The 26546-nt window shown below is 47.7% G+C and overlaps 1 protein-coding gene across 1 annotated transcript; it reads left to right on the forward strand.

Moving 5' to 3' along the window:
- Positions 1-592: 592 nt before the first annotated feature.
- LOC143935031 (cytochrome P450 2F3-like) lies at positions 593-26546 on the forward strand. Its single transcript, XM_077458614.1, has 9 exons — positions 593-810; positions 14079-14241; positions 15111-15260; positions 17127-17287; positions 20873-21049; positions 21478-21619; positions 22300-22487; positions 22990-23131; positions 25936-26546. The coding sequence occupies exons 1-9, from the start codon at positions 649-651 to the stop codon at positions 26112-26114; spliced, it is 1464 nt and encodes a 487-aa protein (XP_077314740.1). The 5' UTR covers positions 593-648; the 3' UTR covers positions 26115-26546.

A 26546-nucleotide genomic window follows, 5' to 3' on the forward strand; every position in this document is an offset into this window, starting at 1 on the left:
CTTTCATTCCCTGCAAAGGCAAAGCATAATGGACTACTATACATCGCATCGCATCGCATAGTAGTCCATTATGTGTCACTTACCTGACACAGGAGCCAGCGAAATCACCGCTGTCCTCTGTAGTCCGGCGCATCCATCTTTTCGGTGGGGTCTCGCAGCTCCGCCGCTGTCATTCGGCGGAGCCGCGATGACGTCACTCCCGCGCATGCGCAGGGGAGCCGACACACGCGGCAGAGCCATTGTTGGAAAGGCCGCGCTCAGTGCGCCTGCGCGCCGCTGTCTACGGCGCATGCGCCGTAGACAGCGGTGCCTGTCTTTGGGCAAATATCTCCTAAACCATATAGGTTTAGGAGATATTTCTTGGACCTACAGGTAAGCCTTAATCTAGGCCTTACCTGTAGGTCAAAGTGGTTTGTAAGGGTTTACAACCACTTTAAGTTATTAGTAAAATATCATGCCTGAAAAAAAGGAAGCTACAAGATGTGAGCTACATTGTTACTTTCTTTACACGAGTGTTACGTGTTCCGTGTGCACGCCCCTCCCCTGTGCTTGCTGAGTGGTTACATCACAGGCCCAGAGGAGGGGCGGCCCGGGGATAAATAAGTCGGGAAGGAATGTGTGTGCGCTCAGGAAGGAGAGGCTGACACCATGCTGCCCGCTCTTGTGGCCGGGCTCCTGGCTCTGCTGGCTTACCTGTACATCTCATCATGGAGAAGAAGACGTAACATGCCCCCGGGGCCCACGCCGTGGCCCGTCATTGGCAATCTGCACCAGATCAACAAGGTGGCCCCATACGACACGTTCACACAGGTGAGTTTGGGGGGGTCACAGAAGAAGCATGCAAACTACGGTCATACCTCCTGCCCCCCCCACCCAGCATTGGCATAGCTCCCAACTGTCCCTGATTTGGAGGGACTGTCTCTGATTTGGAGCAACGTCCCTCTGTCCCACTTTTCCTCCTCATTTGTCCCTCATTTTGGTCTGATCTATATAGTTGTATGTAAAATGCACTTTTTATCTTTCAAAAAGTGTTTCCTGGCGCTAAACCTTTCATCCAAATTCTAAATTGCTGCATTTGTAAAATTTTAAGAGCCAAATATAAAGGAATAGTAGTGGTAAAAAAAGCTCTTCTGGATTTAATTGACCTTTTTTTCGGTTAATTCTACTTTAAGGGGTTGTGGCAGGGGGAGTGTCCTATGCCTACATACATTTGCTAGTAGATGTCCCTCATTCCCATCTCAAAATGTTGGGAAGTATGCATTGGTGGTCAGTGGCTGGCTGCAACAACCCTCTGTCCCAGCATCAGTGGTCAGTGGCTGGCTGCAACAACCCTCTGTCCCAGCATCAGTGGTCAGTGGCTGGCTGGAATATATGCCAGGGGTCCTTGGAATGCACATGTGCCATGATATGTTGCCGGGGGGGGGGGGGGGGGTGACTACTCAGTCGCTAATAGGGGCACAGCACACCTCCCAACTTTTTGAGATGGAATTGAGGGACACCTACCCTGTTTCCCCGATAGTAAGACACCCCCGATTGTAAGACGTATCGGGAGTTTCAGAGGGGTCGGCTAATATAAGCCGTACCCCGAAAGTAAGACATATGTCTTACTTTCGGGGAAACATGGGGGTATTGCCGCCTCCCTCTCATCTAGCTGCGCGCCGCCTCCTGCCCACGTCCGCACCGTCCCCCTCTCCATACGTCGCCGCGTCTGCCATTTCCCTCTGATCTTAATGAGCGCCGCCTCCTGCCCACGCCTGAGCCGTCCCCCTCTCCATACGTCACCGCGCCGTCCCCTGCACTTGTCACTGCCGCCTCCTGCTTAAAATATGGTAATGCACACAGTATTAATCATACATCAGTAAAACATACACACTGGCATACTGGGGTATCATCTGCTGTATGTAACCCAGTGGGTATCAGCAGGTGTCACACTGGATTAAATACAGCAGGTGGTACTGTATCACACATAAATCTGTTTTATCCTCCAGTATTCCACTGTTTGTTCTTACCATTTTTCATTGTTTTACATGTTATGCAATGTTGTAACAAGACATTCTTGGCACTTCCTTTTATAAAACTGTTTTGTGGTGAATACAATACTGTTCAGGTTGTTAATAAATGTTAATTTTATGGTTAAAACAAAAAATTCGACAATTTTTTTCCAATATAAGACATACCCCGAAAGTAAGACATAGTGGGGCTTTTGGGGATAAAAAGAAAGTAAGACACTGTCTTACTTTCGGGGAAACACGGTATTAGCAAAAGTTTGTAGGCTTAAGGCTTGATACGCCCCCTTAAAGGAGACTTTTACAAAAAAAAAATGATTAGTTAAACCCACAAGTGCTTTTTTTTTTTTTTTTTTTTTACCACTACTATTTCTTTATATTGGCTTTTGGAATTTACAAATGCAGCAATTTATAAATTGAATGAAAGGTTTAGTGCTGGGAAACGACTTTTAAAGATTAACTAGTACATTTTATATACATCTATATAGAATAGACCACAATGAGGGACAAAGGGAGATTGCTCGAAATCAGGGACAGTGCCTCGAAATCCGAAATCCAACACAATATAAGAGATGATCAGAGACTGTAGACATGATACAAGAGATGGTCAGAGACTGCAGACACGATACAAGAGATGGTCAGAGACTGCAGACATGATACAAGAGATGGTCAGAGACTGCAGACACGATACAAGAGATGGTCAGAGACTGCAGACACGATACAAGAGATGGTCAGAGACTGCAGACGCGATACAAGAGATGGTCAGAGACTGCAGACATGATACAAGAGATGGTCAGAGACTGCGGACATGATACAAGAGATGGTCAGAGACTGTGGACATGATACAAGAGATGGTCAGAGACTGAGGACATGATAGAAGAGATGGTCAGAGACTGCAGACGTTTTACAAGAGATGGTCAGACTGCAGATGTGTTACAAGAGGATGTCAGAGACTGCAGACATACTACAATTTGATTGTACAATCTCCATTAGATCTGCCAACAACAACTGTGTAGTACAGGGTCCTGCCTGATTGGATACTAATTGAATAGATTAGGTGGGCTGTGATCAGAGGTGGTGCAGGCTCCTGGAAGCTGCCCCTGACCCCCTCACTGGCACCTCATTCCCCCACCCCTCCCCACCTGGATGGGTCGGACGCCATCCATGTCCTTACCTTAGGAGGTGGTGCTGGATGCGGGGTAGGGCTCTTGAAAGCTGCCCCTCCACCTGCTGCAGCTTGCCGTGAGAAGTGCCAGGCCATTCCTTCTCCTCCCTGGCCAATCAGACTTTTGAAAACTCCCTGGCCAATCAGGTCTCAGGACCCGCTTGCTGATTTAAGCAGGAAGACTAATAGCAAATATTATTTCGCTAATGTCACACAACTGGATGGGCTCGCCGCGCAGAGCACTGCACCCCAAACCATCCAGTTGTGTGACATTGGCGAATAGCGAGCCCAACCTTCTTTTGAAGCCAATTAGAGCCTCAGGTTCTAATCACGTGCTTCTAAAAAAAATAAAACCCCCCTAATGGAATCCATGTGTCCGGCACCGTGCATGTAGAGGGGCAGGACGCATGGTTTAGGGGCTGCCCCTAATGGAGCGGCCGCCACTGGGCACTGGTAACTTAATGGCTTCACAGCTGGTTTCCTACTGCGCATGCGCAAATCGCTCTGCGCCCTGCAGTGAGAACTTAGCAGGAAGTGGGAGTGGGCACCTGTCAAAACCAGATACCTTCCCCCCCCCCCCCCCAAAAGGTGCCAAATGTGGCATCAGAGAGGGGGAGGAGACAGATGTCATTTGGGCAGAGCTCCGCTTTACTATCCCTAGGCGGGCAGTGTATGGACAAAAAGGTAAAAATTACAGAAATACAGGTCAAAATAAACGACATATTGAAATGCATCTATTTGCTATGAAATAAAAAAGTGTAATGAAGGAAATGAACGTTACCATTTGGGCAGCTGCCCATCCGCTTTATTATAGGATAATAGAACTGGGTGTCACTCTGCTTGGCTTTGACCCCGGTGTGTACAAGGGCTCAGATACAGGAAAAACAGGATCTATCAGTTGAGATTCAGAGCTGAAAGTCCAACTAGGACTTGGTGGTCAGACTTTGGCGGCAAAAATCCCCCCTAACATTGGTGGTCAGTGATTCAATGCAAGAATACCTCCCTAGAATTGGTGGTCAGTGGCTGGCTGCAAAAATACCCTTCCCCCCAGCATTGATGGCCATAGGTTCAATGCAAAAAATACCTCCCTAGCATTGGTGGCCAGACTTTGGCTGCAAAAATACCGCCTAACATTGGTGGTCAGTGGTTGGCTGTAAATGTACCCTCTAACATTGGTGGTCAGAGGTTGAATGCAAAAATCCCCACCTAACATTGGTGGTCAGTGATTCAATGGAAAAATACCACCTAATTATTGGTGGTCAGTGGCTGGCTGCAAAAATACCCCCCCCCCCCCCCCAGCATTGATGGCCATAGGTTGAATGCAAAAATACCCCCTCTAACATTGGTGACCAGAGGTTGAATGCAAACATGCCCCCCTAAAATTGGTGGTCAGACTCTGGCTGCAAAAATATACCCTAGCATTGGTTCTCAGACTTTGGCTGCAAAAATTCCCCCCTAACATTGGTGGTCAGTGATTGAATGCAAAAATCCCCCCTAGAACTGATGGTCAGTGGCTGGCTGAAACAAATCCAACCTCAGCATTGGTGGTCGGTGGCTGTGATCCTAAGTGCACAGAGGTCCTCGGGTTAATCTTATGCGCATGCGCCATGGCACGACATCTGAGGATGGCTGCAAGAATTCAGAAGAGACAGTTTTGCCTTTCCGATGATGCCAAATGAAGATGGTGGCACAGAACCCGGTGGGCAGTTAGGTTTATGTCTACCAGCAGAACTTCACTCTCTCTATCAACATTAACTGATTGTAATCCTTATATTGCCACCCTTAGTAAATAGATAGAAAAGTCGTGATGAAGGTGGGGGAGGAGCAGAACCCGAGCAGGGAGCCAGAGTGATAAAAAAAAAAAACCTCTATTGAGAGAATGGACCGACAGAGTTGGGCAAGGGTTAAATCCAGCACACAGAGCACTAATCCAGGCACAGTACAAGAGATGGTCAGAGACTGCAGACATTATACAAGAGATGGTCAGAGACTGCAGATATGATACAGGCAAGGGTCAGAGACTGCAAAAATGATACAAGAGATGGTCAGAGACTGCAGACATGATACAAGAGATGGTCAGAGACTGCAGACATGATACAAGAGATGGTCAGAGACTGCAGACATGATACAAGAGATGGTCGGAGACTGCAGACATGATACAAGAGATGGTCAGAGACTGCAGACACGATACAAGAGATGGTCAGAGACTGAGGACATGATAGAAGAGATGGTCAGAGACTGCAGACATGTTACAGGAGATGGTCAGAGACTGCAGACATGATACAAGAGATGGTCAGAGACTGAGGACATGATACAAGAGATGGTCAGAGACTGCAGACATGTTACAGGAGATGGTCAGAGACTGCAGACATGATACAAGAGATGGTCAGAGAATGAGGACATGATACAAGAGATGGTCAGAGACTGAGGACATGATAGAAGAGATGGTCAGAGAATGAGGACATGATACAAGAGATGGTCAGAGACTGAGGACATGATAGAAGAGATGGTCAGAGACTGCAGACATGTTACAGGAGATGGTCAGAGACTGTAGACACGATACAAGAGTTGGTCAGAGACTGCAGATATGATACAAGAGATGGTCAGAGACTGCAGACATGATACAAGAGATGGTCAAAGACTGCAGACATGATACAAGAGATGGTCAAAGACTGCAGACATGATACAAGAGATGGTCAGACACTGCAGACATGATACAAGAGATGGTCAGAGACTGCAGACATGATACAAGAGATGGTAAGAGAATGAGGACATGATACAAGAGATGGTCAGAGACTGAGGACATGATAGAAGAGATGGTCAGAGACTGCAGACATGTTACAGGAGATGGTCAGAGACTGTAGACACGATACAAGAGTTGGTCAGAGACTGCAGATATGATACAAGAGATGGTCAGAGACTGCAGACAAAAGGTGCCAAATGTGGCATCAGAGAGGGGGAGGAGACAGATGTCATTTGGGCAGAGCTCCGCTTTAATATCCCTAGGCGGGCAGCGTATGGACAAAAAGGTAAAAATTACAGAAATACAGGTCAAAATAAACGACATATTGAAATGCATCTATTTGCTATGAAATAAAAAAGTGTAATGAAGGAAATTAACGTTACCATTTGGGCAGCTGCCCATCGGCTTTATTATAGGATAATAGAACTGGGTGTCACTCTGCTTGGCTTTGACCCCGGTGTGTACAAGGGCTCAGATACAGGAAAAACAGGATCTATCAGTTGAGATTCAGAGCTGAAAGTCCAACTAGGACTTGTTTGAGAAAAGGTGAAGGGTAAAGCTTTAGGGGCCCCTTTGCATCTAAGCGGGGGGGGGGCTTTTTGTTCCCCTTTAAAAGCACACTAAACTGCAGTATGTAGATATGAAGTGGCTTCCTAGAGAAGGAGGTTTCTATTCAAAATGCATTGACATACCGTGAATTTTTTATTGTCGAATAAAGGACACATAAAAAGGCCTTCAAGGTGACTATGGACGCAAGATGGTGGCTGGCCGTGCATACACAATCTGGTCACTGATTGATCATTCTTATGAGTGATCACTGAACAGCCAATTATGTTCACATAAGATGACTGTACATGTTTAAGCCAATGAAGGAGAGAAGGAGCCTTGTAGACATGACCCCTTCCATTGGTGATCAGGGAAGAAGTGACCTCTTACATCGGTCCATAGTGCAGAAGTGACCCGTTATATTGGTCCTCAGTGTAGAAGTGACCCCTTCAATTGGTGGTTAGTGTAGAAGCAACCCCTAACATCGGGGGGCCAGTGTAGAAGTGACCCCTTCCATTGGTGGTCAGTGTAAAAGTGACACCTCCCATTGGTGGCTATTGTAGAAGTGTCCCCTTACATTGGTGGTTAGTGTAGAAGCAATCCCTAACATCGGGGGACCCCTTTCATTGGTGGTCAGTGTAGAAGTGACCCCTTCCATTGGTGGTCAGTGTAGAAGTGACCCCTTCCATTGGTGGCAAATGTAAAAGTGACCCATTTCCATTGGTGGTCAGTGTAGAAGTGACCCCTTCCATTGGTGGCAAGTGTAAAAGTGACCCCTTCCATTGGTGGTCACTGTAAAAGTGACCACTCCCATTGGTGGCTATTGTAGAAGTGACCCCTTACATTGGTGGTTAGTGTAGAAGCAATCCCTAACATCGGGGGACCCCTTCCATTGGTGGTCAGTGTAGAAGTAACCCCTTCCATTGGTGGTCAGTGTAGAAGTGACCCCTTCCATTGGTGGTCAGTGTAGAAGTGACCCCTTCCATTGGTGGTCAGTGTAGAAGTGACCCCCTTCCATTGGTAGTCAGTGTAGAAGTGACCCCTTCCATTGGTGGCAAATGTAAAAGTGACCCATTTCCATTGGTAGTCAGTGTAGAAGTGACCCCTTCCATTGGTGGAAAATGTAAAAGTGACCCATTTCCATTGGTAGCCAGTGTAGAAGTGATTGTTGGTGAGTGTAAAAGTGACCCCTTCCATTGGCGGTGAGTGTAAAAGTGACCCCTCCCATCGGTGGCTATTGTAGAAGTGACCCCTAACATTGGTGGTTAGTGTAGAAGAAACCCTTAACATCGGGGCCAGTGTAGAAGTGACCCCTTCCATTGGTAGTCAGTGTAGAAGTGACCCCTTCCATTGGTGGTCAGTGTAGAAGTGACCCCTTCCATTGGTGGTCAGTGTAGAAGTGACACCTTACATTGTTGGTTAGTGTAGAAGCAACCCCTAACATCGGGGGCCAGTGTAGAAGTGACCCCTCCCATTGGTGGCTATTGTAGAAGTGACCCCTTACATTGGTGGTTAGTGTAGAAGCAACCCTTAACATCGGGGGCCAGTGTAGAAGTTACCCCTTCCATTGATGCTCAGTGTAGAAGTGACACCTTCCATTGTCGGTTAGTGTAGAAGCAACCCCTAACATCGGGGGTCAGTGTAAAAGTGACCCCTTCCATTGGTGGTCAGTGTAGAAGTGACCCCTTGCATTGGTGGTCAGTGTAGAAGTGACCCCTCCCATTGATGGCTATTGTAGTAGTGACACCTTACATTGGTGGTTAGTGTAGAAGCAACCCCTTCTATTGGTGGCAAGTGCAAAAGTGACCCCTTCCATTGGTGGCAAGTGCAAAAGTGACGCCTTCCATTGGTGGCAAGTGTAAAAGTGACCCCCTTTCATTGGTGGTCGGTGTAGAATTGACCCCTTCCATTGGTGGTTGATGTAGAAATGACCCCTGTACATTGGTCTTCAGTGTATAAGTGTCCATTGGTGGCCAGTATAGGCAGGAGATCAGTCTGCCATGCTTTTTTTTTTTCTCAAAGATCCCTTGCCAACCTCTGGAGGAACCCTAGGGTTCCACAAAACTCCCTTTGAGATAGGTTAATTTAGTGTAGCCTTTATCAACACTGTTACCCTAAAAACAATTTGCAGATAGGGATGAGCCGAACACCCCCCGGTTCGGTTCGCACCAGAACTTGCGAACGACCCCCGCGTTCGGTACGAACGTTAGAACCCCATTGAAGTCTATGGGACTCGAACGTTCGAATTGGAAAGTGCTAATTTTAACGGCTAATATGCAAGATAGTGTCCTAAAAAGGGTTTGGCGACCTGCCTCCTGCCTCACGGGACATGGGTCACTGCAAAAAAAAGTTTTAAAAACTACCGTTTTGGCGGGAGCACTGATTTTAATGACGATTAAAGTGAAAAAAAAAAAGTGAAATATTCCTTTAAATATGGTGCCTGCGGGGTGTCTGTAGTATGCCTGTGAAGTGCCACGTGTTTCCCATGTTTAGAACAGTCCCTGCACAAAATGACATTAAACGGAAATAACACCATTTAAAACTGCTTGCGGTTTTAATGTTATATCTGGTTCCTGTAATATGGTTGAAAATCATTGAGAAACATGGCATGGGTAGCCCTCCCTGCCCATTACCAGCCTATTTGGGTCTTGTACGCATATTAAGGGGAACCCCGTACCCATATTAAAAAAAGGAAATGCGTGTGGCCCCCAGGCCCTATATACTCAGAACAGCAGTATACAGGCGGTGCAAACAAGACAGGGACTGTGTAGGTTTGTTGTGTTAAGTTGAATCTGTTTGTCATTTTCAACCGGTACATTTTTAAAGTGTAGCTCCAGTCAAAAAAACTATTTTTAAGCTTTTTGGAAAACATAGGGAAGGGTTATCACCCCTGTATAATTTGTTTTGTCGTCCATCTTTTTTCATCTCACTTGCTGCTGTCTCCTTGCGTTTGCAAGTAGGAGATGTTTGTAAGTTGGATGTTTGAAAGTAGGGGCCTGCCCTATATTATAGCGGTATGTACTGGGTACAGAGCACGCAGACGCACGCACTCCTAACACTACTGACTGCAAGCTCTATTATTAACCACTTGTTAGCCCAATGTTTGCATAAAGTGAAAGATGAAGTTATGCTGAGTAAATAGATATCAAACATGTCACTCTTCAAAATTGCACATGCCCGTGGAATGGCGCCAAACGTCGCTACTTAAAAAATCCCCATAGGCGACGCTTTAAATATTTTTTTACTGGTTACATGTTTTGAGTTGCAGAGGAGGTCTAGGACTAGAATTATTGCTCTCGCTCTAACATTCTCGGCGATACCTCACATGTGTGGCACATGCGAGCACATGGGGACATGGGCGCTTTAATTTTTATTTTATTTTTTTATTGTTCATTTTACTTTATTTATTTTAGTTTGACATTTTTTTTCCCAAAAATATATTTTTGATCACTTTTATTCCTATTACAAGAAATGTAAACATCCCTTGTAATAGGAATATGGGGTGACAGGTCCTCTTTACAGTGAAATCTGGGGGGTCAATATGACCCCACATCTCACCTCTAGGCTGGGAAGCCTGAAATAAAAAATAAAAAAAAGATTCTGGCTTTGATCGTACTGGCGAGTTGGTAGAAGCACCGGAGGGCGGTGAGGGGTGGGGGGCGTCTATGGCTGGGTATTTCAGGGTATCACCGAGTATGGCTGGGTATCTCTGAGTATGGCTGGGTATGGCAATTTATGGCAGGGTATTACAGAGTATTGGCGGGGTACTACAGAGTAATAGCAGGGTACTGCACTGCAGAGTAATGGCAGGGTACTGCACTGCAGAGTAATGGCGGGGTACTGCACTGCAGAGTAATGGCGGGGTACTGCACTGCAGAGTAATGGCGCGGTACTGCAGAGTAATGGCGGGGTACTGCACTGCAGAGTAATGGCAGGGTACTGCACTGCAGAGTAATGGCAGGGTACTGCACTGCAGAGTAATGGCGGGGTACTGCACTGCAGAGTAATGGCGGGGTACTGCACTGCAGAGTAATGGCGGGGTACTGCAGAGTAATGGCGGGGTACTGCAGAGTAATGGCGGGGTACTGCAGAGTAATGGCAGGGTACTGCAGAGTAATGGCAGGGTACTGCAGAGTATGCACTGGTATTGCAGAGTATTGGCAGGGAATTGAGGGGTTAAATTCGGTGAGCAGCGATGTGGGCACTGCAGATGCAGCCCACATCGCTGCTGACACCGATCTCTTTCCCCTCCGCTGTACCGATCGGTACAGAAAGGGGAGGTAGGAACAGGCGTCATAACATGACGCCGGTTTGTTTCCAAGTGATCACTCCGTCATTTGACGGAGCAATCACGTGGTAAACGGCCGCTATGAGCGGCCGTTTACCGTGATGCGCCGGGTCCTATGGACCCGGCGGTCACGGATGCTCTCGAGTGCGCACACCTCGGGGCACGCGAGAGCAGAATTCTGGGAGGCCGTTAATTAACGGCCTCTCTGAGTTAAACAACCGCCCTGAAGCCGTTAATCGGCAATGGGCAGTTGTTAAGTGGTTAAAGCTAGATCACTAGCTATATAGGTGAGGTGAATATAGTGGTGTATACTGCAGTCAGGGCACAGACAACAACCACTACACAGCAGCAAGATAGGAAATCAGCCAAAAATGATTGGTGTGTACTGTGTTGAAGGTACACAGAACACCCACTGCTTCAGATGCAAAGTAACACACTACAGGAGGCCGCCTTAAAGGCGGCCTTATATAGTGTGGGGCGTGCACTACACAGCCTGAGCTATGATTGGCCACAGGCAGGATGCCTGTGGCCAATCATGGCTCTCCTCGCTGCCGGCGCTGCGATTGGCCAAGCATGCGGGGTCACAGTGCATGCTTGGCCAATCATCGGGCAGCAATGCACTGCGCCAACGCAGTGCATTGTGGTCCGCGCGCGCGTCACTCGAATTTTGACGCGAACGGCCAAAACGTTCGGAATTCGCCGAACGGCCAATGTTCGAGTCGAACGTGCGTTCGACTCGAACACGAAGCTCATCCCTATTTGCAGATCTCAAGGTCCCTGCTCAAACCAAATCATTGGGGGGTGGGTGGTAAAAATGCCCTTATGTTATGTTATGTTGTGTTATGTTATGTTATGTTGGTGATCAATTGGAATGATGCCATTGGAAGAATGCCAACCTTACAGTGTCATACTGCTGGTCCTGCCCAGTGGCATTGGCTTCAGAACTATGCAGGTACAATCAAACATAAAGTCAATCAGACACAGCTCAAGGAACCCCTAGAAACCTCTGGAGAAACCTTAGGATTTTACGGAACCCTGGTTGAGAATGGTTCTCGTAGTCTCTAGCGACGTACTACTTTCCAAAAACTTCCCTGAGATTATTCTCCCTTGGAGTGTTTTGTCTAATGCACATTTCAAGATTAGTCTTTACCATAGGTGTCGCCAGGGGGTGGCTATCGAGGCTGGAGCCCTGAATCTGGAGCCCATAGCCCCTAGTCTCTTGCATCCCTGCCTAACCAGCGGGACACGGCTGCGGTGGGTGGCCGGCATTAAAGTTGGAGGAGAGAGACGAGCGGGCAGACGAGCAGAGATGACATCTCTCTCTCTCTGCCCGCTCCACGTCACCACTCTTTCGCCCTCACAGTCTGGCCACTTCAATGTGTGAGCGATGTGCAGTGAGGAGCAGAGAGATGACATCATCTCTCACTGCCCGCCACACATCAGCGCTCTTCCGCCCTGACAGCGCAGGCCTCTTAAATGTCGGCGGTGCAGCGAGGAGCATAGAGATTATATCATCTCTCACTGTCCACCCCGCATCTCCTACCTTCACTAAATGGACCAGTGCTGCCAGCCTGCCACCAATGGAGGAACAATGCACATTTGGTGGCACTGGCTGGCATGGAAAGTGATAACCCACATCTAGTGGCAGGTGACGTGGAAAGTGACAATCTCCTAATGGTGGCAAGTGACAATCTGCATCAGGTGGCAGGCGAGGTGACAAGTGACAATCTGCAAATGGTGGCAAGTGACGTGACAAGTGATGTGGCAAGTGACCATCTGCAAATGGTGGCAGGTGACGTGGCAAGTGACAATGTGCAAATGGTGGCAGGTGACGTGACAGGCGATATGGCAAGTTACAATCCACATCCAGTGGCAGGTGACATGGAAAGTGACAATCTGCATCAGGTGGCAGGTGACGTGGCAAGTGACAATCTGCATCAGGTAGCAGGTGACATGGCAAGTGACAATCTGCAAATGGTAGCAAGTGATGTGGCAAGTGACCATCTGCAAATGGTGGCAGGTGATGTGGCAAGTGACAATCTGCATCAGGTGGCAGGCGAGGTGGCAAGTGACAATCTGCAAAAGGTGGCAAGTAACGTGACAAGTGACGTGGCAAGTGACCATCTGCAAATGGTGGCAGGTGACGTGGCAAGTGACAATGTGCAAATGGTGGCAGGTGACGTGACAGGCGATATGGCAAGTGACAATCCACATCCAGTGGCAGGTGACATGGAAAGTGACAATCTGCATCAGGTGGCAGGTGACGTGACAAGTGACGTGGCAAGTGACAATCTGCATCATGTGGCAGGTGACGTGGCAAGTGACAATCTGCAAATGGTGGCAGGTGACGTGACAAGTGACAATCTGCAAATGGTGGCAGGTAACGTGACAAGTGACAATCTGCAAATGGTGGCAGGTAACGTGACAAGTGACAATCTGCAAATGGTGGCAGGTGACGTGGCAAGTGACAATCTGCAAATGGTGGCAGGTAACATGACAAGTGACAATCTGCAAATGGTGGCAGGTAACGTGACAAGTGACAATCTGCAAATGGTGGCAGGTGACGTGACAAGTGACAATCTGAAAATGGTGGCAGGTGACGTGGCAAGTGACAATCTGCAAATGGTGGCAGGTGACGTGATAAGTGACAATCTGCAAATGGTGGCAGGTAACGTGACAAGTGACAATCTGCAAATGGTGGCAGGTGACGTGACAAGTGACAATCTGAAAATGGTGGCAGGTGACGTGACAGGCAATATAGCAAGTGACAACCCACATCCAGTGGCAGGTGATGGTGGCAAGTTAAAAAGCTGCATCTGGTGACAGTGGCAAGTGACATAATGCATCTGGTGGCAAGAGATGTGGCAAATGACACACCCAGGGCTCCCACTGATTAAACATGGTGAATTGAACCACTTCATTATATATTAGAATGTAACAATAGAAACAATGCTCTTCGAACGCCCTGACACCACATCAACCATGGTGCCATGATGATTGAAACACCACCAGCCTTTGCCCGCTGCTATAGGCTCTGGCCCCAGATCTTTTGCAGACCTAGCCACGCCCCTGGTCTTCACCATGGCCGTCATGTTGGGTAGCTGGCCGTACCTCTTGCTGTTGCCGGTGGTTGCCGGTATCTTGCTTTTCCTATTGACCCTGAACCCAAGTCTGCTCTTGCACAAAAAAAGAATTGTGAATGTTGTTGCTCGTTGTTCCATGCAAGCAGGAAGGAGCAGCTGCCAGGTTGTGTTTGGTTATAAATTAGTCACCTGGGGCTTTGCCAACAAATCCTTTTAATAGTTACTTTTCTTTTCCTCTCTGTGCCAGCTTGGAGAGAAGTACGGGGGCGTTTACACCATCTATTTTGGGCGGAACCCTACGGTTGTTCTGTATGGATACGATGCGCTCAAGGAGGCCCTTCTGGGGCAAGCGGAGGACTTCAGCGGAAGAGCCGTTCTTCCTGTGTTTGCACGGATTGCCAGAAGAAAAGGTAACTAGGAACACGAGACGCGGGCAATGGGCCGTAATTGCCATTTTTATTGGATTTTAGGAGGACAAGTCCAAGTATCTGTGGCGCAAAACCACAAATATAGTAGAGGTTTAAGGCCCATGTGGTTTGATATCTCCTTCTGTCCTCCCCTCCTTTTTTGTGCTAGGTTATTCAGGCTCAGCTAGACCAGCCTTGTTTCTTCCAGGTTGCCGCTGTCAGTGTTAGTACTTTGCAAAGGCAGGGCTTGGAAAACTCATTGTCTTTTACAGTATACCTCGAAAGATTGCAAAAGCATCCTCTGTAATTAGCTAAAGTAAAATGGTGTTGGATTCAGCTTCTGTCAACTGTGTCTTAGTGATGAGTTAAGCTGCCTGTGGACGGTGCCAAGTCAGCAGATGACCATGAATTCCATGTAGACTGGGTCTAAAGAGGTATGCCAATGAAATAGGTGGCATTTGGAACAGAATAGAGAGTAGGCAGAAAAAGTGTTAGTGTTACCAGTCAGTACTTACCAGGGACCCCTCATAAGATTGTTGGGCTTTGCTGCATGCTGACTCTGGGTCATGACCTCAATGTCTACCCCACACAATATTGCTGACCAAGAGATGGGAAGGTACCAGAAGGTAAGTCTGTATAGAGGGTGGAGCTGGTTGCGGACTTGGTAGACAAATACCAATCAGCCAGTGCCTGAGCCAGAGGTCAGTACCAAGGAAGCATTGGAAGACTGGGCAACAAGAGGGAGCCATTCTGATTGGCTGCAGCTCAGTAGGCGCTGCCTGGTCTGCTATGTGGAGCATGTTGCTGTACATCCAAGAGCTGTAAATGTCCCCATTGGCTTTCTTTATGAAGTAATCTGTGTTTTATTTCAGGAGTGGTCTTCTCCAATGGACCTCACTGGTATCAACAAAGAAAGTTCTCCCTGACCACCCTGAGGAACTTTGGCATGGGAAAGAGGAGCATTGAAGAACGAGTGACTGAAGAGGCCAAGTTTCTGGTGGACTTCTTCAGATCAAAAAATGGTAATGGACTTTTTGATTCACACCCAGGTGTGTGATAGCCGTGGCCGAGGCCAAACACAAGTACCATGCATATTTTAGGACTCTTTTGTCTACCTTGTATCTCCTTCATACATACATCTGACCTATCTGACTGTGCAACCACCTGACTGTAGGAACACATGACTTGGCACCATAGGTGTGCGCAAAGGGGTGTGCCAGATATGCCTGGGCACACCCTAATCCTGGAGTTGGCAACCCATCAGGTGACAAAAAAGCCGCGATCCTTACTTGCCGACCCCCAAAACCTGGACAGGTTAGGCGGCTGGAGTGGAAATGAAGGGACCAATCTGTATTTTCTTCTGCAGCAGCCGAAAGTAGGCTTCTCCTCCTCTTCCTCTCGCCGATATTCAGCTGCCACGGGAGGAAAATACAGGGGATTGGTACCAATGTATGCCCCCACTCTTGTCCCAGTTCCTTTTCTTTCTGCTGCCCAGATCCCCCCCGTGTGCTCACCTGCTCCCCCCTCATTGTTTTAGGATGACGAGTGGGGAAGAGGCCGGTTAATATGCCACAAAGGCATATGTGTTGGAGCTTTGAGGTGCACACCCTAATACAATAGGCTGCGCACACCTATGCTTGGCACACTTAACTCAAGAGACACCCCTGCCCTCTTAACTGACCTCCCCTGACTTACATGGCCTATTTGACTCAAGAGGCTACTAGCCCACTTGACTGTAGGAACACTCGACTCACGTGACCAAGTTGACTCAAGGGACACTTTACCCACATGACTGTTGGAACACCTGTCTCATCTGGCCCACTCAACTCAAGAGACACCTCACCCACCTGACTGTAGGAACACCTGATTTACTTGGCCCACTTGACTCAAGATACACCTCACCCACTTGACCACTTGACTATAAGAACACCTGACTCGCCTGGCCCACTTGACTCAGGAGACACCTCACCTCACCCACTTGACTGTAGAAACTCCTGACTCACCTGGCCCACTTGACTCAGGAGACACCTCACCTCACCCACTTGACTGTAGGAACACCTGACTCGCCTGGCCCACTTGACTCAGGAGACACCTCAGCTCACCCACTTGACTGTAGGAACACCTGACTCACCTGGCCCACTTGACTCAAGATACACCTCACCCACCTTACTGTAGGAACACCTGACTCGCCTGGCCCACTTGACTCAGGAGACACTTCACCTCACCCACTTGACTGTAGAAACTCCTGACTCACCTGGCCCACTTGACTCAGGGGACACCTCACCTCACCCACTTGACTGTAGGAACACCTGACTCACCTGGCCCACTTGACTCAAGATACACCTCACCCACCTTACTGTAGGAACACCTGACTCGCCTGGCCCACTTGACTCAGGAGACACTTCACCTCACCCACTTGACTGTAGAAACTCCTGACTCACCTGGCCCACTTGACTCAGGGGACACCTCACCTCACCCACTTGACTGTAGGAACACCTGACTCACCTGGCCCACTTGACTCAAGATACACCTCACCCACCTTACTGTAGAAACACCTGACTTACGTGGCCCACTAGACTCAAGGAAGGGACACCTGACCCACTTGACCTGCTTGGCGCATATGAGGAGGACAATTGACTAATGTGTGAAGGGGCTACAAGGAGGACCATGGAGGTATTTCCTAAAACTCACACTATACATAAGGGGTAGACAGACTGATAAGGTTCAGGAGGAAAGAAATAATGGGGGTGTTGTCCATACCAGCTGCTCAGAAGTTAGTCTTCTTTTTCCAACCTGTGCTAGAAACTTGACAAGGGGAATTCCTACTGCTGTTGCCATATATTCAGAGGCAATTTCACTTTAAGACCTTATTTCATGTTCCTTACCAGGGAAACCTTTCAACCCGGGCCCTGAGGTCACCGCTGCTGTGTCCAACGTTATCTGCTCCATCGTGTTTGGCGATCGCTTTGATACAGAAGACAAGACTTTCCAGACCTTGCACAATATGATCCTCGAAAATTTGACCTTCTTGGGCAAACTGGGCTTCCAGGTGAGCTGGAGCAGTAAAACCAAACTGGATGGCATTTCGTTTGGTCTGTGTACTGTACATCGTGAAGCAGTTCCATTTTTTGATGGTAACAACAGAGGACTATGCCTGTACAGGGTTCAAAATGGCCACTTCTAGTCTCTATCAGAAGACCATATAACAGGGTGAAAGTTGTCACTCTATAACAGGGGTCTCAAACTGGCAGCCCTCCAGCTGTTGCAAAACTACAAGTCCCATCATGCCTCAGCCCATGGGAGTCATGCTTGTAACTGTCAGCCTTGCAATGCCTCATGGGACTTGTAGTTTAGCAACAGCTGGAGGGCCGCCAGTTTGAGACCCCTGCTCTATAACATATGGTTACCATACGTTCCTGTTTTCCAGGGACAGTCCCCGTTTTGAGATGTCTGTCCCCAAAAAGCATATGCCCACCTGTTTAGCATACACATTGTACTGTGTAAATACCAACCCATCAAGTCCCACTGTGGGGGCGCCAACCCGAAATACTGGAGTCATTTGTAAAATAAAGTCCTAATGGCGCAAGGAGAAGGGGGGGGGGGATTGGCAGACTAAACATGTCAACTAAAGGAAAAGTCCATAAGTGTTCATAATTCCAAGAGTCCATTTTACAATGACTACAGCTCCTCTGGCCGAGTAATGGATAACCTCTGTACACGGCAAAACAATAAAAAGACAGAGGGCGCCACCATCTAAGTGTAGATTGTATTGGACCATATAAAGAAAGGGTTAAAATGCACCCATATATAGTAGTTGCTTAGTATTACAAATGTACTTGTAGAACTGCAATGTTACCGTTTGAATATCCTCAAGGCATCTCTCCTAACTATGCATGCACTTCTAGAAATGTGTTTGTCTTTATACTTTGAATGTCTAACCCAGTGATTCTCAACCAGGGTTCCTCCAGAGGTTGTAGGGGTTCCTTCAGCATTGGGAAATCTCTGCCTCTCAGATAAGTTCCCACTGACACCATTGATCTTTTTAACTATCTGTAAGAAGGTAATTCTTCCCAATGGCCACAAGTGTAAGGAGCATTCTTCCCACTGACCACAAGTGTAAGGAGCATTCTTCCCACTGACCATCACACTAATGTATCATGAGTTGTAGATTTCTAATGTTTAGCAGGGGTTCCCCGAGACCGGAGAACTATTTCAAGGGTGTTAGAGTGTTGAGAAAGAGGTGTTAAGCCTTGTACACACGGTCGGAGAATCCGTCGGAATGTGTCCTATCGGACCGTGTCGTCAGATAATCCGACTGTGTGTGGTATGCATTGGACTGATTCTGTCCGAATCTCCGTCCGACCCAATTTTCCAACATGTTGGAAATATTTCCCGACCAACTGGGCCGGACGGACCTAATCCGATCATGTGTAGAGAATTCCGATCGGACAAAGTGCCACGCATGCTCAGATCAAATTCCTACACCAAAGCTATTGGCTACTAGCCTGAACGTAGTCCCATCGTAACGAAATTACGTCATCACGTTCTGAAAGATCGTATTTTTTGACAACTTTGTCCGACCCGTGTGTATGCAACAGTTTCGGACACAATCCGTCAGACTAAATCTGACGGACAAAATCCGACGGATTTGGTTGGCAGAATCTCCGACCGTGTGTACAAGGGCTTAGGGTGTTCAAAAAGGCTGGTCTAACCAATTGTATGAGGGTGTTAAAAATGGGAGCTTGGTTTCGTGGGTGTGGCTACAAATAGGGGTGTGATTTTAGGGTTTGTGGTTTAAAATGGGCATAGTCAGTAGAGTGTCCATGGGTGTTTATGCGTGTCTATGGCTGTTTATGCGTGTCTATGGCTGTTTATGCGTGTCCATGGCTGTTTATGCGTGTCTATGGGTGTTTATGCGTGTCTATGGCTGTTTATGCGTGTCCATGGCTGTTTATGCGTGTCTATGGGTGTTTATGCGTGTCTATGGGTGTTTATGAGTGTCTATGGCTGTTTATGCGTGTCTATGGCTGTTTATGCGTGTCTATGGCTGTTTATGAGTGTCTATGGGTGTTTATGAGTGTCTATGGGTGTTTATGCGTGTCTATGGGTGTTTATGAGTGTCTATGGCTGTTTATGCGTGTCTATGGGTGTTTATGCGTGTCCATGGCTGTTTATGCGTGTCTATGGGTGTTTATGAGTGTCTATGGCTGTTTATGCGTGTCTATGGCTGTTTATGCGTGTCTATGGGTGTTTATGAGTGTCCATGGCTGTTTATGCGTGTCTATGGGTGTTTATGCGTGTCTATGGGTGTTTATGCGTGTCTATGGGTGTTTATGAGTGTCTATGGCTGTTTATGCGTGTCTATGGCTGTTTATGCGTGTCTATGGGTGTTTATGCGTGTCTATGGGTGTTTATGAGTGTCTATGGGTGTTTATGAGTGTCTATGGCTGTTTATGCGTGTCTATGGGTGTTTATGCGTGTCTATGGGTGTTTATGAGTGTCTATGGCTGTTTATGCGTGTCTATGGGTGTTTATGCGTGTCTATGGGTGTTTATGAGTGTCTATGGGTGTTTATGAGTGTCTATGGCTGTTTATGCGTGTCTATGGCTGTTTATGTGTGTCTATGGGTGTTTATGCGTGTCTATGGGTGTTTATGCGTGTCTATGGGTGTTTATGAGTGTCCATGGCTGTTTATGCGTGTCTATGGGTGTTTATGCGTGTCTATGGGTGTTTATGCGTGTCTATGGGTGTTTATGAGTGTCTATGGGTGTTTATGAGTGTCTATGGGTGTTTATGAGTGTCTATGGCTGTTTATGCGTGTCTATGGCTGTTTATGCGTGTCTATGGGTGTTTATGAGTGTCCATGGCTGTTTATGCGTGTCTATGGGTGTTTATGCGTGTCTATGGGTGTTTATGCGTGTCTATGGGTGTTTATGAGTGTCTATGGCTGTTTATGCGTGTCTATGGCTGTTTATGCGTGTCTATGGGTGTTTATGCGTGTCTATGGGTGTTTATGAGTGTCTATGGGTGTTTATGAGTGTCTATGGCTGTTTATGCGTGTCTATGGCTGTTTATGCGTGTCTATGGGTGTTTATGCGTGTCTATGGGTGTTTATGCGTGTCTATGGGTGTTTATGAGTGTCTATGGCTGTTTATGCATGTCTATGGGTGTTTATGCGTGTCTATGGGTGTTTATGCGTGTCTATGGGTGTTTATGCGTGTCTATGGGTGTTTATGAGTGTCTATGGCTGTTTATGCATGTCTATGGGTGTTTATGCGTGTCTATGGGTGTTTATGCGTGTCTATGGGTGTTTATGCGTGTCTATGGCTGTTTATGCGCGTCTATGGGTGTTTATGCGTGTCTATGGGTGTTTATGCGTGTCTATGGCTGTTTATGCGCGTCTATGGGTGTTTATGCGTGTCTATGGCTGTTTATGAGTGTCTATGGGTGTTTATGCGTGTCTATGGGTGTTTATGAGTGTCTATGGGTGTTTATGACACAACAGAGAAAACTAAATATCATTCGGTTGGGTTTTACATCTACTTTAAAAGGTTTAATAAAATGGAAACTTTGTTGCAGATTTGTTTCGATTTGTTGCGAGAAAATTTGATCTATGATGTCTCCTATTTCCCAGCTCTACAACGCTTTCCCAGAAATTCTGAGGTGGCTTCCAGGTCAACACAACAAGATCTTCCTGAACGGCACCATGCTGCAGGAATTCCTGGGCAACCTCATCAAAAATCACGTCAAAACCCGAGACCCCAACTGCCCGCGAGACTTTGTGGACTCTTTCCTAAATAAAATAGATGAGGTAACACCCAAAAACATATCTTCTGTTGGGGGTGGGGGAGAATGGTCTTCACTTCATAGGAGACTTCAACCTAGTGCATTGGCCTTGTGAACTCTACCCTGAAGACCAGCGGGTACAGCAGCCCTTTCAGAAAGCTTTGAGCAGCTTTCACCAACCAGCTGACCTCCAGCCTTTCTCTTCTGTCTTGCACAGTTGTACAGGCTCCTCTCCTGAACTGAAATGGCACAGCGCCACCCACTGAATGGAGGCCGGATTGCACCTGACACCAAATGACATCCTCCCACAACGCTTCTCTTGCGTGGCCACAGGGCCACGTGGTGGCATGATCTGTCACCGGCTGTGTCCACCATATGTGTGATGCTGGCAGGAATAGGGTAAATGTGGCCAGTTGGGTCTCATGTTGTTATGTTGTTTCCCTCCCTCCCCAGGAAGCGGGTAACCCGGAGTCCCATTTTACCATGGAGAGCCTGACAATGACTACCTTCAACCTTTTCATTGCCGGGACCGGCACCACGTCCTCCACCCTCCGATGGCTGCTGAAGTTTATGATGGAATATCCCGAAATCCAGAGTAAGGATTGTATTCATATTACTGATACAGAGCCTAATTGTTTTTTGAAAAGGGACTTTTTGTGTGCACCATATGTGTTTGCAACCCAGATATTACCTTGTAAAAGTAGCAGTGACATCATCACTGTGCAGAGAGCCGAGCTGTGGGAGGGGCCCATCAGCTCCACCCCCTACAGGCTGCCTGTAGAAAACTTACGGAAGGGGGCGGAGACGAGACCAGTCACCCTTCACAAGGAGAGGGAGTAGAGTTGTGGGAGGGGCCCAGCAGGCTCCACCCCCTACAGGATGCCTGTAGAAAACTTACGGAAGGGGGCGGAGACGAGACCAGTCACCCTTCACAAGGAGAGGGAGTAGAGTTGTGGGAGGGGCCCAGCAGGCTCCACCCCCTACAGGCTGCCTGTAGAAAACTTACAGAAGGGGGCGGAGACGAGACCAGTCACCCTTCACAAGGAGAGGGAGTAGAGTTGTAGGAGGGGCCCAGCAGGCTCCACCCACTACAGGCTGCCTGCAGAAAACTACAGGAGGGGGCGGGGACAAGACCAGTCACCCTGCACAAGGAGAGAGAGCAGCAGCGAGCGGTCTTTATTACAGGAAGCTCCTGCACAGGGATGCTAGGTCCACTTTAATGCGTGGTTGGTTACTGTTTGTGATGTTCTGACGTGTGTGTGGCTTCTTTTGCAGAGAAGGTTCAGGCTGAAATTGAAAACGTTATCGGCATGGAGAAATGTCCATCCCTGGAGAACCGCGTCTCCCTACCGTACACGGACGCCGTGATCCACGAGGCGCAGAGATACGCGAGTGTAGTGCCAAACGGTTTGCCGCACGCCGCTCTGCAGGACATCAAGTTTAGAGGCTACACTATACCGAAGGTACATAAATACACCCTATGGTCTACCCTCATCTACACCACTCTAGAGTGTAAGCTCCTCTGGTCCAGAGACTGATGTGATTGGCTCAGTGATCTCTGTACAGCACTGCGGTATATGTCAGAGATATATAAATGTATAATAATAATAGTGTGTGACTATTGACTGGTATGACTGGTACAGAGACTGATGTGACTGTGGGGGGGGGGGGGGGGGGTCATTAGAGTGTAAGCTCCTCCGGTACAGAGACTGATGTTACTGAGGGGGGGGGGCATTAGAGTGTAAGCTCCTCTGGTACAGAGACTGATGTTACTGAGGGGGGGGGGGCATTAGAGTGTAAGCTCCTCTGGTACAGAGACTGATGTGACTGTGGGGGGGGGGGCATTAGAGTGTAAGCTCCTCTGGTACAGAGACTGATGTGACTGGCTCAGTGATCTCTGTACAGCACTACGGTATATGTCAGAGCTATAGAAATGTATAATAAAATGAATCCATGTCTTCTCAGGACACGCAGATCGTCACCTTCTTGCACTCGGCTCTGTACGATAAGAAATATTGGGATAAACCTGAAGAGTTCAATCCCGATCGTTTCCTGGATGAAAACGGCAAGTTCGTGAAGAATGAGGCCCACATCCCATTCGGGGCAGGTAGGTAGAAGCCGGAGCAGAGATCGATCGCCTGGAATACTTTGTAACATTCTGTCCTGTGTGTTTATTTGTATCTGTTTGTAAACAATGTAACAAATGTGTCATTTAATTAAGGGCCAGTTCACACCATAGAAGCAAAGTCCGGTGTACAGATGTATGGGGAACCCCTCATGTGTACAGATGTATGGGGAACCCCTCATGTGTACAGATGTATGGGGAACCCCTCATGTGTACAGATGTATGGGGAACCCCTCATGTGTACAGATGTATGGGGAACCCCTCATGTGTACAGATGTATAGGGAACCCCTCATGTGTACAGATGTATGGGGAACCCCTCATGTGTACAGATGTATGGGGAACCCCTCATGTGTACAGATGTATGGAGAACCCCTCATGTGTACAGATGTATGGGGAACCCCTCATGTGTACAGATCTATGGAGAACCCCTCATGTGTACAGATGTACGGGGAACCCCTCATGTGTACAGATGTATGGAGAACCCCTCATGTGTACAGATGTATGGAGAACCCCTCATGTGTACAGATGTACGGAGAACCCCTCATGTGTACAGATGTATGGGGAACCCCTCATGTGTACAGATGTATGGAGAACCCCTCATGTGTACAGATGTATGGAGAACCCCTCATGTGTACAGATGTACGGAGAACCCCTCATGTGTACAGATGTATGGAGAACCCCTCATGTGTACAGATGTATGGAGAACCCCTCATGTGTACAGATGTATGGAGAACCCCTCATGTGTACAGATGTATGGAGAACCCCTCATGTGTACAGATGTATGGAGAACCCCTCATGTGTACAGATGTACGGAGAACCCCTCATGTGTACAGATGTACGGAGAACCCCTCATGTGCACAGATGTATGGGGGACCCCTCATGTGTACAGATGTACGGAGAACCCCTCATGTGTACAGATCTATGGAGAACCCCTCATGTGTACAGATCTATGGAGAACCCCTCATGTGTACAGATGTATTGGGGAACCCCTCATGTGTACAGATCTATGGAGAACCCCTCATGTGTACAGATGTATGGAGAACCCCTCATGTGTACAGATGTATGGGGGACCCCTCATGTGTACAGATGTACGGAGAACCCCTCATGTGTACAGATCTATGGGGAACCCCTCATGTGTACAGATCTATGGGGAACCCCTCATGTGTACAGATGTATGGGGAACCCCTCATGTGTACAGATGTATGGGGAACCCCTCATGTGTACAGATGTACGGAGAACCCCTCATGTGTACAGATCTATGGAGAACCCCTCATGTGTACAGATGTATGGGGAACCCCTCATGTGTACAGATCTATGGAGAACCCCTCATGTGTACAGATGTATGGGGAACCCCTCATGTGTACAGATGTATGGAGAACCCCTCATGTGTACAGATCTATGGAGAACCCCTCATGTGTACAGATGTATGGAGAACCCCTCATGTGTACAGATGTATGGGGGACCCCTCATGTGTACAGATGTACGGAGAACCCCTCATGTGTACAGATCTATGGGGAACCCCTCATGTGTACAGATGTATGGGGAACCCCTCATGTGTACAGATGTATGGGGAACCCCTCATGTGTACAGATGTATGGGGAACCCCTCATGTGTACAGATGTACGGAGAACCCCTCATGTGTACAGATATATGGAGAACAGCTCATGTGTACAGATGTATGGAGAACCCCTCATGTGTACAGATCTATGGGGAACCCCTCATGTGTACAGATGTATGGAGAACCCCTCATGTGTACAGATGTATGGGGAACCCCTCATGTGTACAGATGTATGGGGAACCCCTCATGTGTACAGATCTATGGGGAACCCCTCATGTGTACAGATGTATGGAGAACCCCTCATGTGTACAGATGTATGGAGAACCCCTCATGTGTACAGATCTATGGGGAACCCCTCATGTGTACAGATGTATGGAGAACCCCTCATGTGTACAGATGTATGAGGAACCCCTCATGTGTACAGATCTATGGGGAACCCCTCATGTGTACAGATGTATGGAGAACCCCTCATGTGTACAGATGTACGGATAACCCTTCATGTGTACAGATGTATGGAGAACCCCTCATGTGTACAGATGTAACGGGGACCCCTCATGTGTACATATGTAACGGGGACCCCTCATGTGTACAGATGTATGGAGAACCCCTCATGTGTACAGATTTATGGGGAACCCCTCATGTGTACAGATGTATGGGGAACCCCTCATGTGTACAGATCTATGGGGAACCCCTCATGTGTACAGATCTATGGGGAACCCCTCATGTGTACAGATGTATGGGGAACCCCTCATGTGTACAGATGTATGGAGAACCCCTCATGTGTACAGATGTATGGAGAACCCCTCATGTGTACAGATGTATGGGGAACCCCTCATGTGTACAGATGTACGGGGAACCCCTCATGTGTACAGATGTATGGAGAACCCCTCATGTGTACAGATGTATGGAGAACCCCTCATGTGTACAGATGTATGGAGAACCCCTCATGTGTACAGATGTATGGGGAACCCCTCATGTGTACAGATGTACGGGGAACCCCTCATGTGTACAGATGTATGGAGAACCCCTCATGTGTACAGATCTATGGGGAACCCCTCATGTGTACAGATGTATGGGGAACCCCTCATGTGTACAGATGTATGGGGAACCCCTCATGCTGGTCCTAAACCAGTAATATTGTAGGAGTTTCCAAGTCACAACTGAATTGAATTTTTTATTTTTTTTGCCGTGTACGTGATTAACCCCTTCCCCTCCCCCCGTCTCCAGGGAAAAGGGCGTGCATTGGGGAGGCTTTGGCCAAGACGGAGATCTTCATCTTTTTCATCAGCTTCCTCCAGAAGTTCAACTTGAAATTTCCTCCCGGTGAAAAGGGGCCCATCGGACTGATCGAGGGCGGGACCCGGGACCCCAAACCTTTCACCATGTGTGCCGAGAGCCGGATTTAAGAAAACAGCTTTGTGATTGGCTGGCTGGGGACAGGGCGGGACACTATGTGTTATGGGATGGATTGATTGATTATGGGATTGATGTATTATGGGATGTATTATGGAATGGGTGTATTATGGGATGGATTATGGGATGGATTATGGGATGGATTATGGATTATGGGATGGATTATAGAAAGGATGTATTATGGGATGGATTATGGGATGGATTATGGGATGGATTATGGATTATGGGATGGATTATAGAAAGGATGTATTATGGGATGGATTATGGAATGGATGTATTATGGGATTTATTATGGAATGGACGTATTATGGGATGGATTATAGAAAGGATGTATTGTGGGATGTATTGTGGGATGTATTGTGGGATGTATTATTAGTACTGAAAGACGGACTCAACTTTCCAGTAATAAAGTTTTAAAAATCGTG

This window comes from Lithobates pipiens, unplaced genomic scaffold (genome assembly GCF_037356315.1).
Source record: "Lithobates pipiens isolate NorthernLeopardFrog02 unplaced genomic scaffold, aLitPip1_a1.2 Scaffold_28, whole genome shotgun sequence".
NCBI classification, from domain to species: domain Eukaryota; kingdom Metazoa; phylum Chordata; class Amphibia; order Anura; family Ranidae; genus Lithobates; species Lithobates pipiens.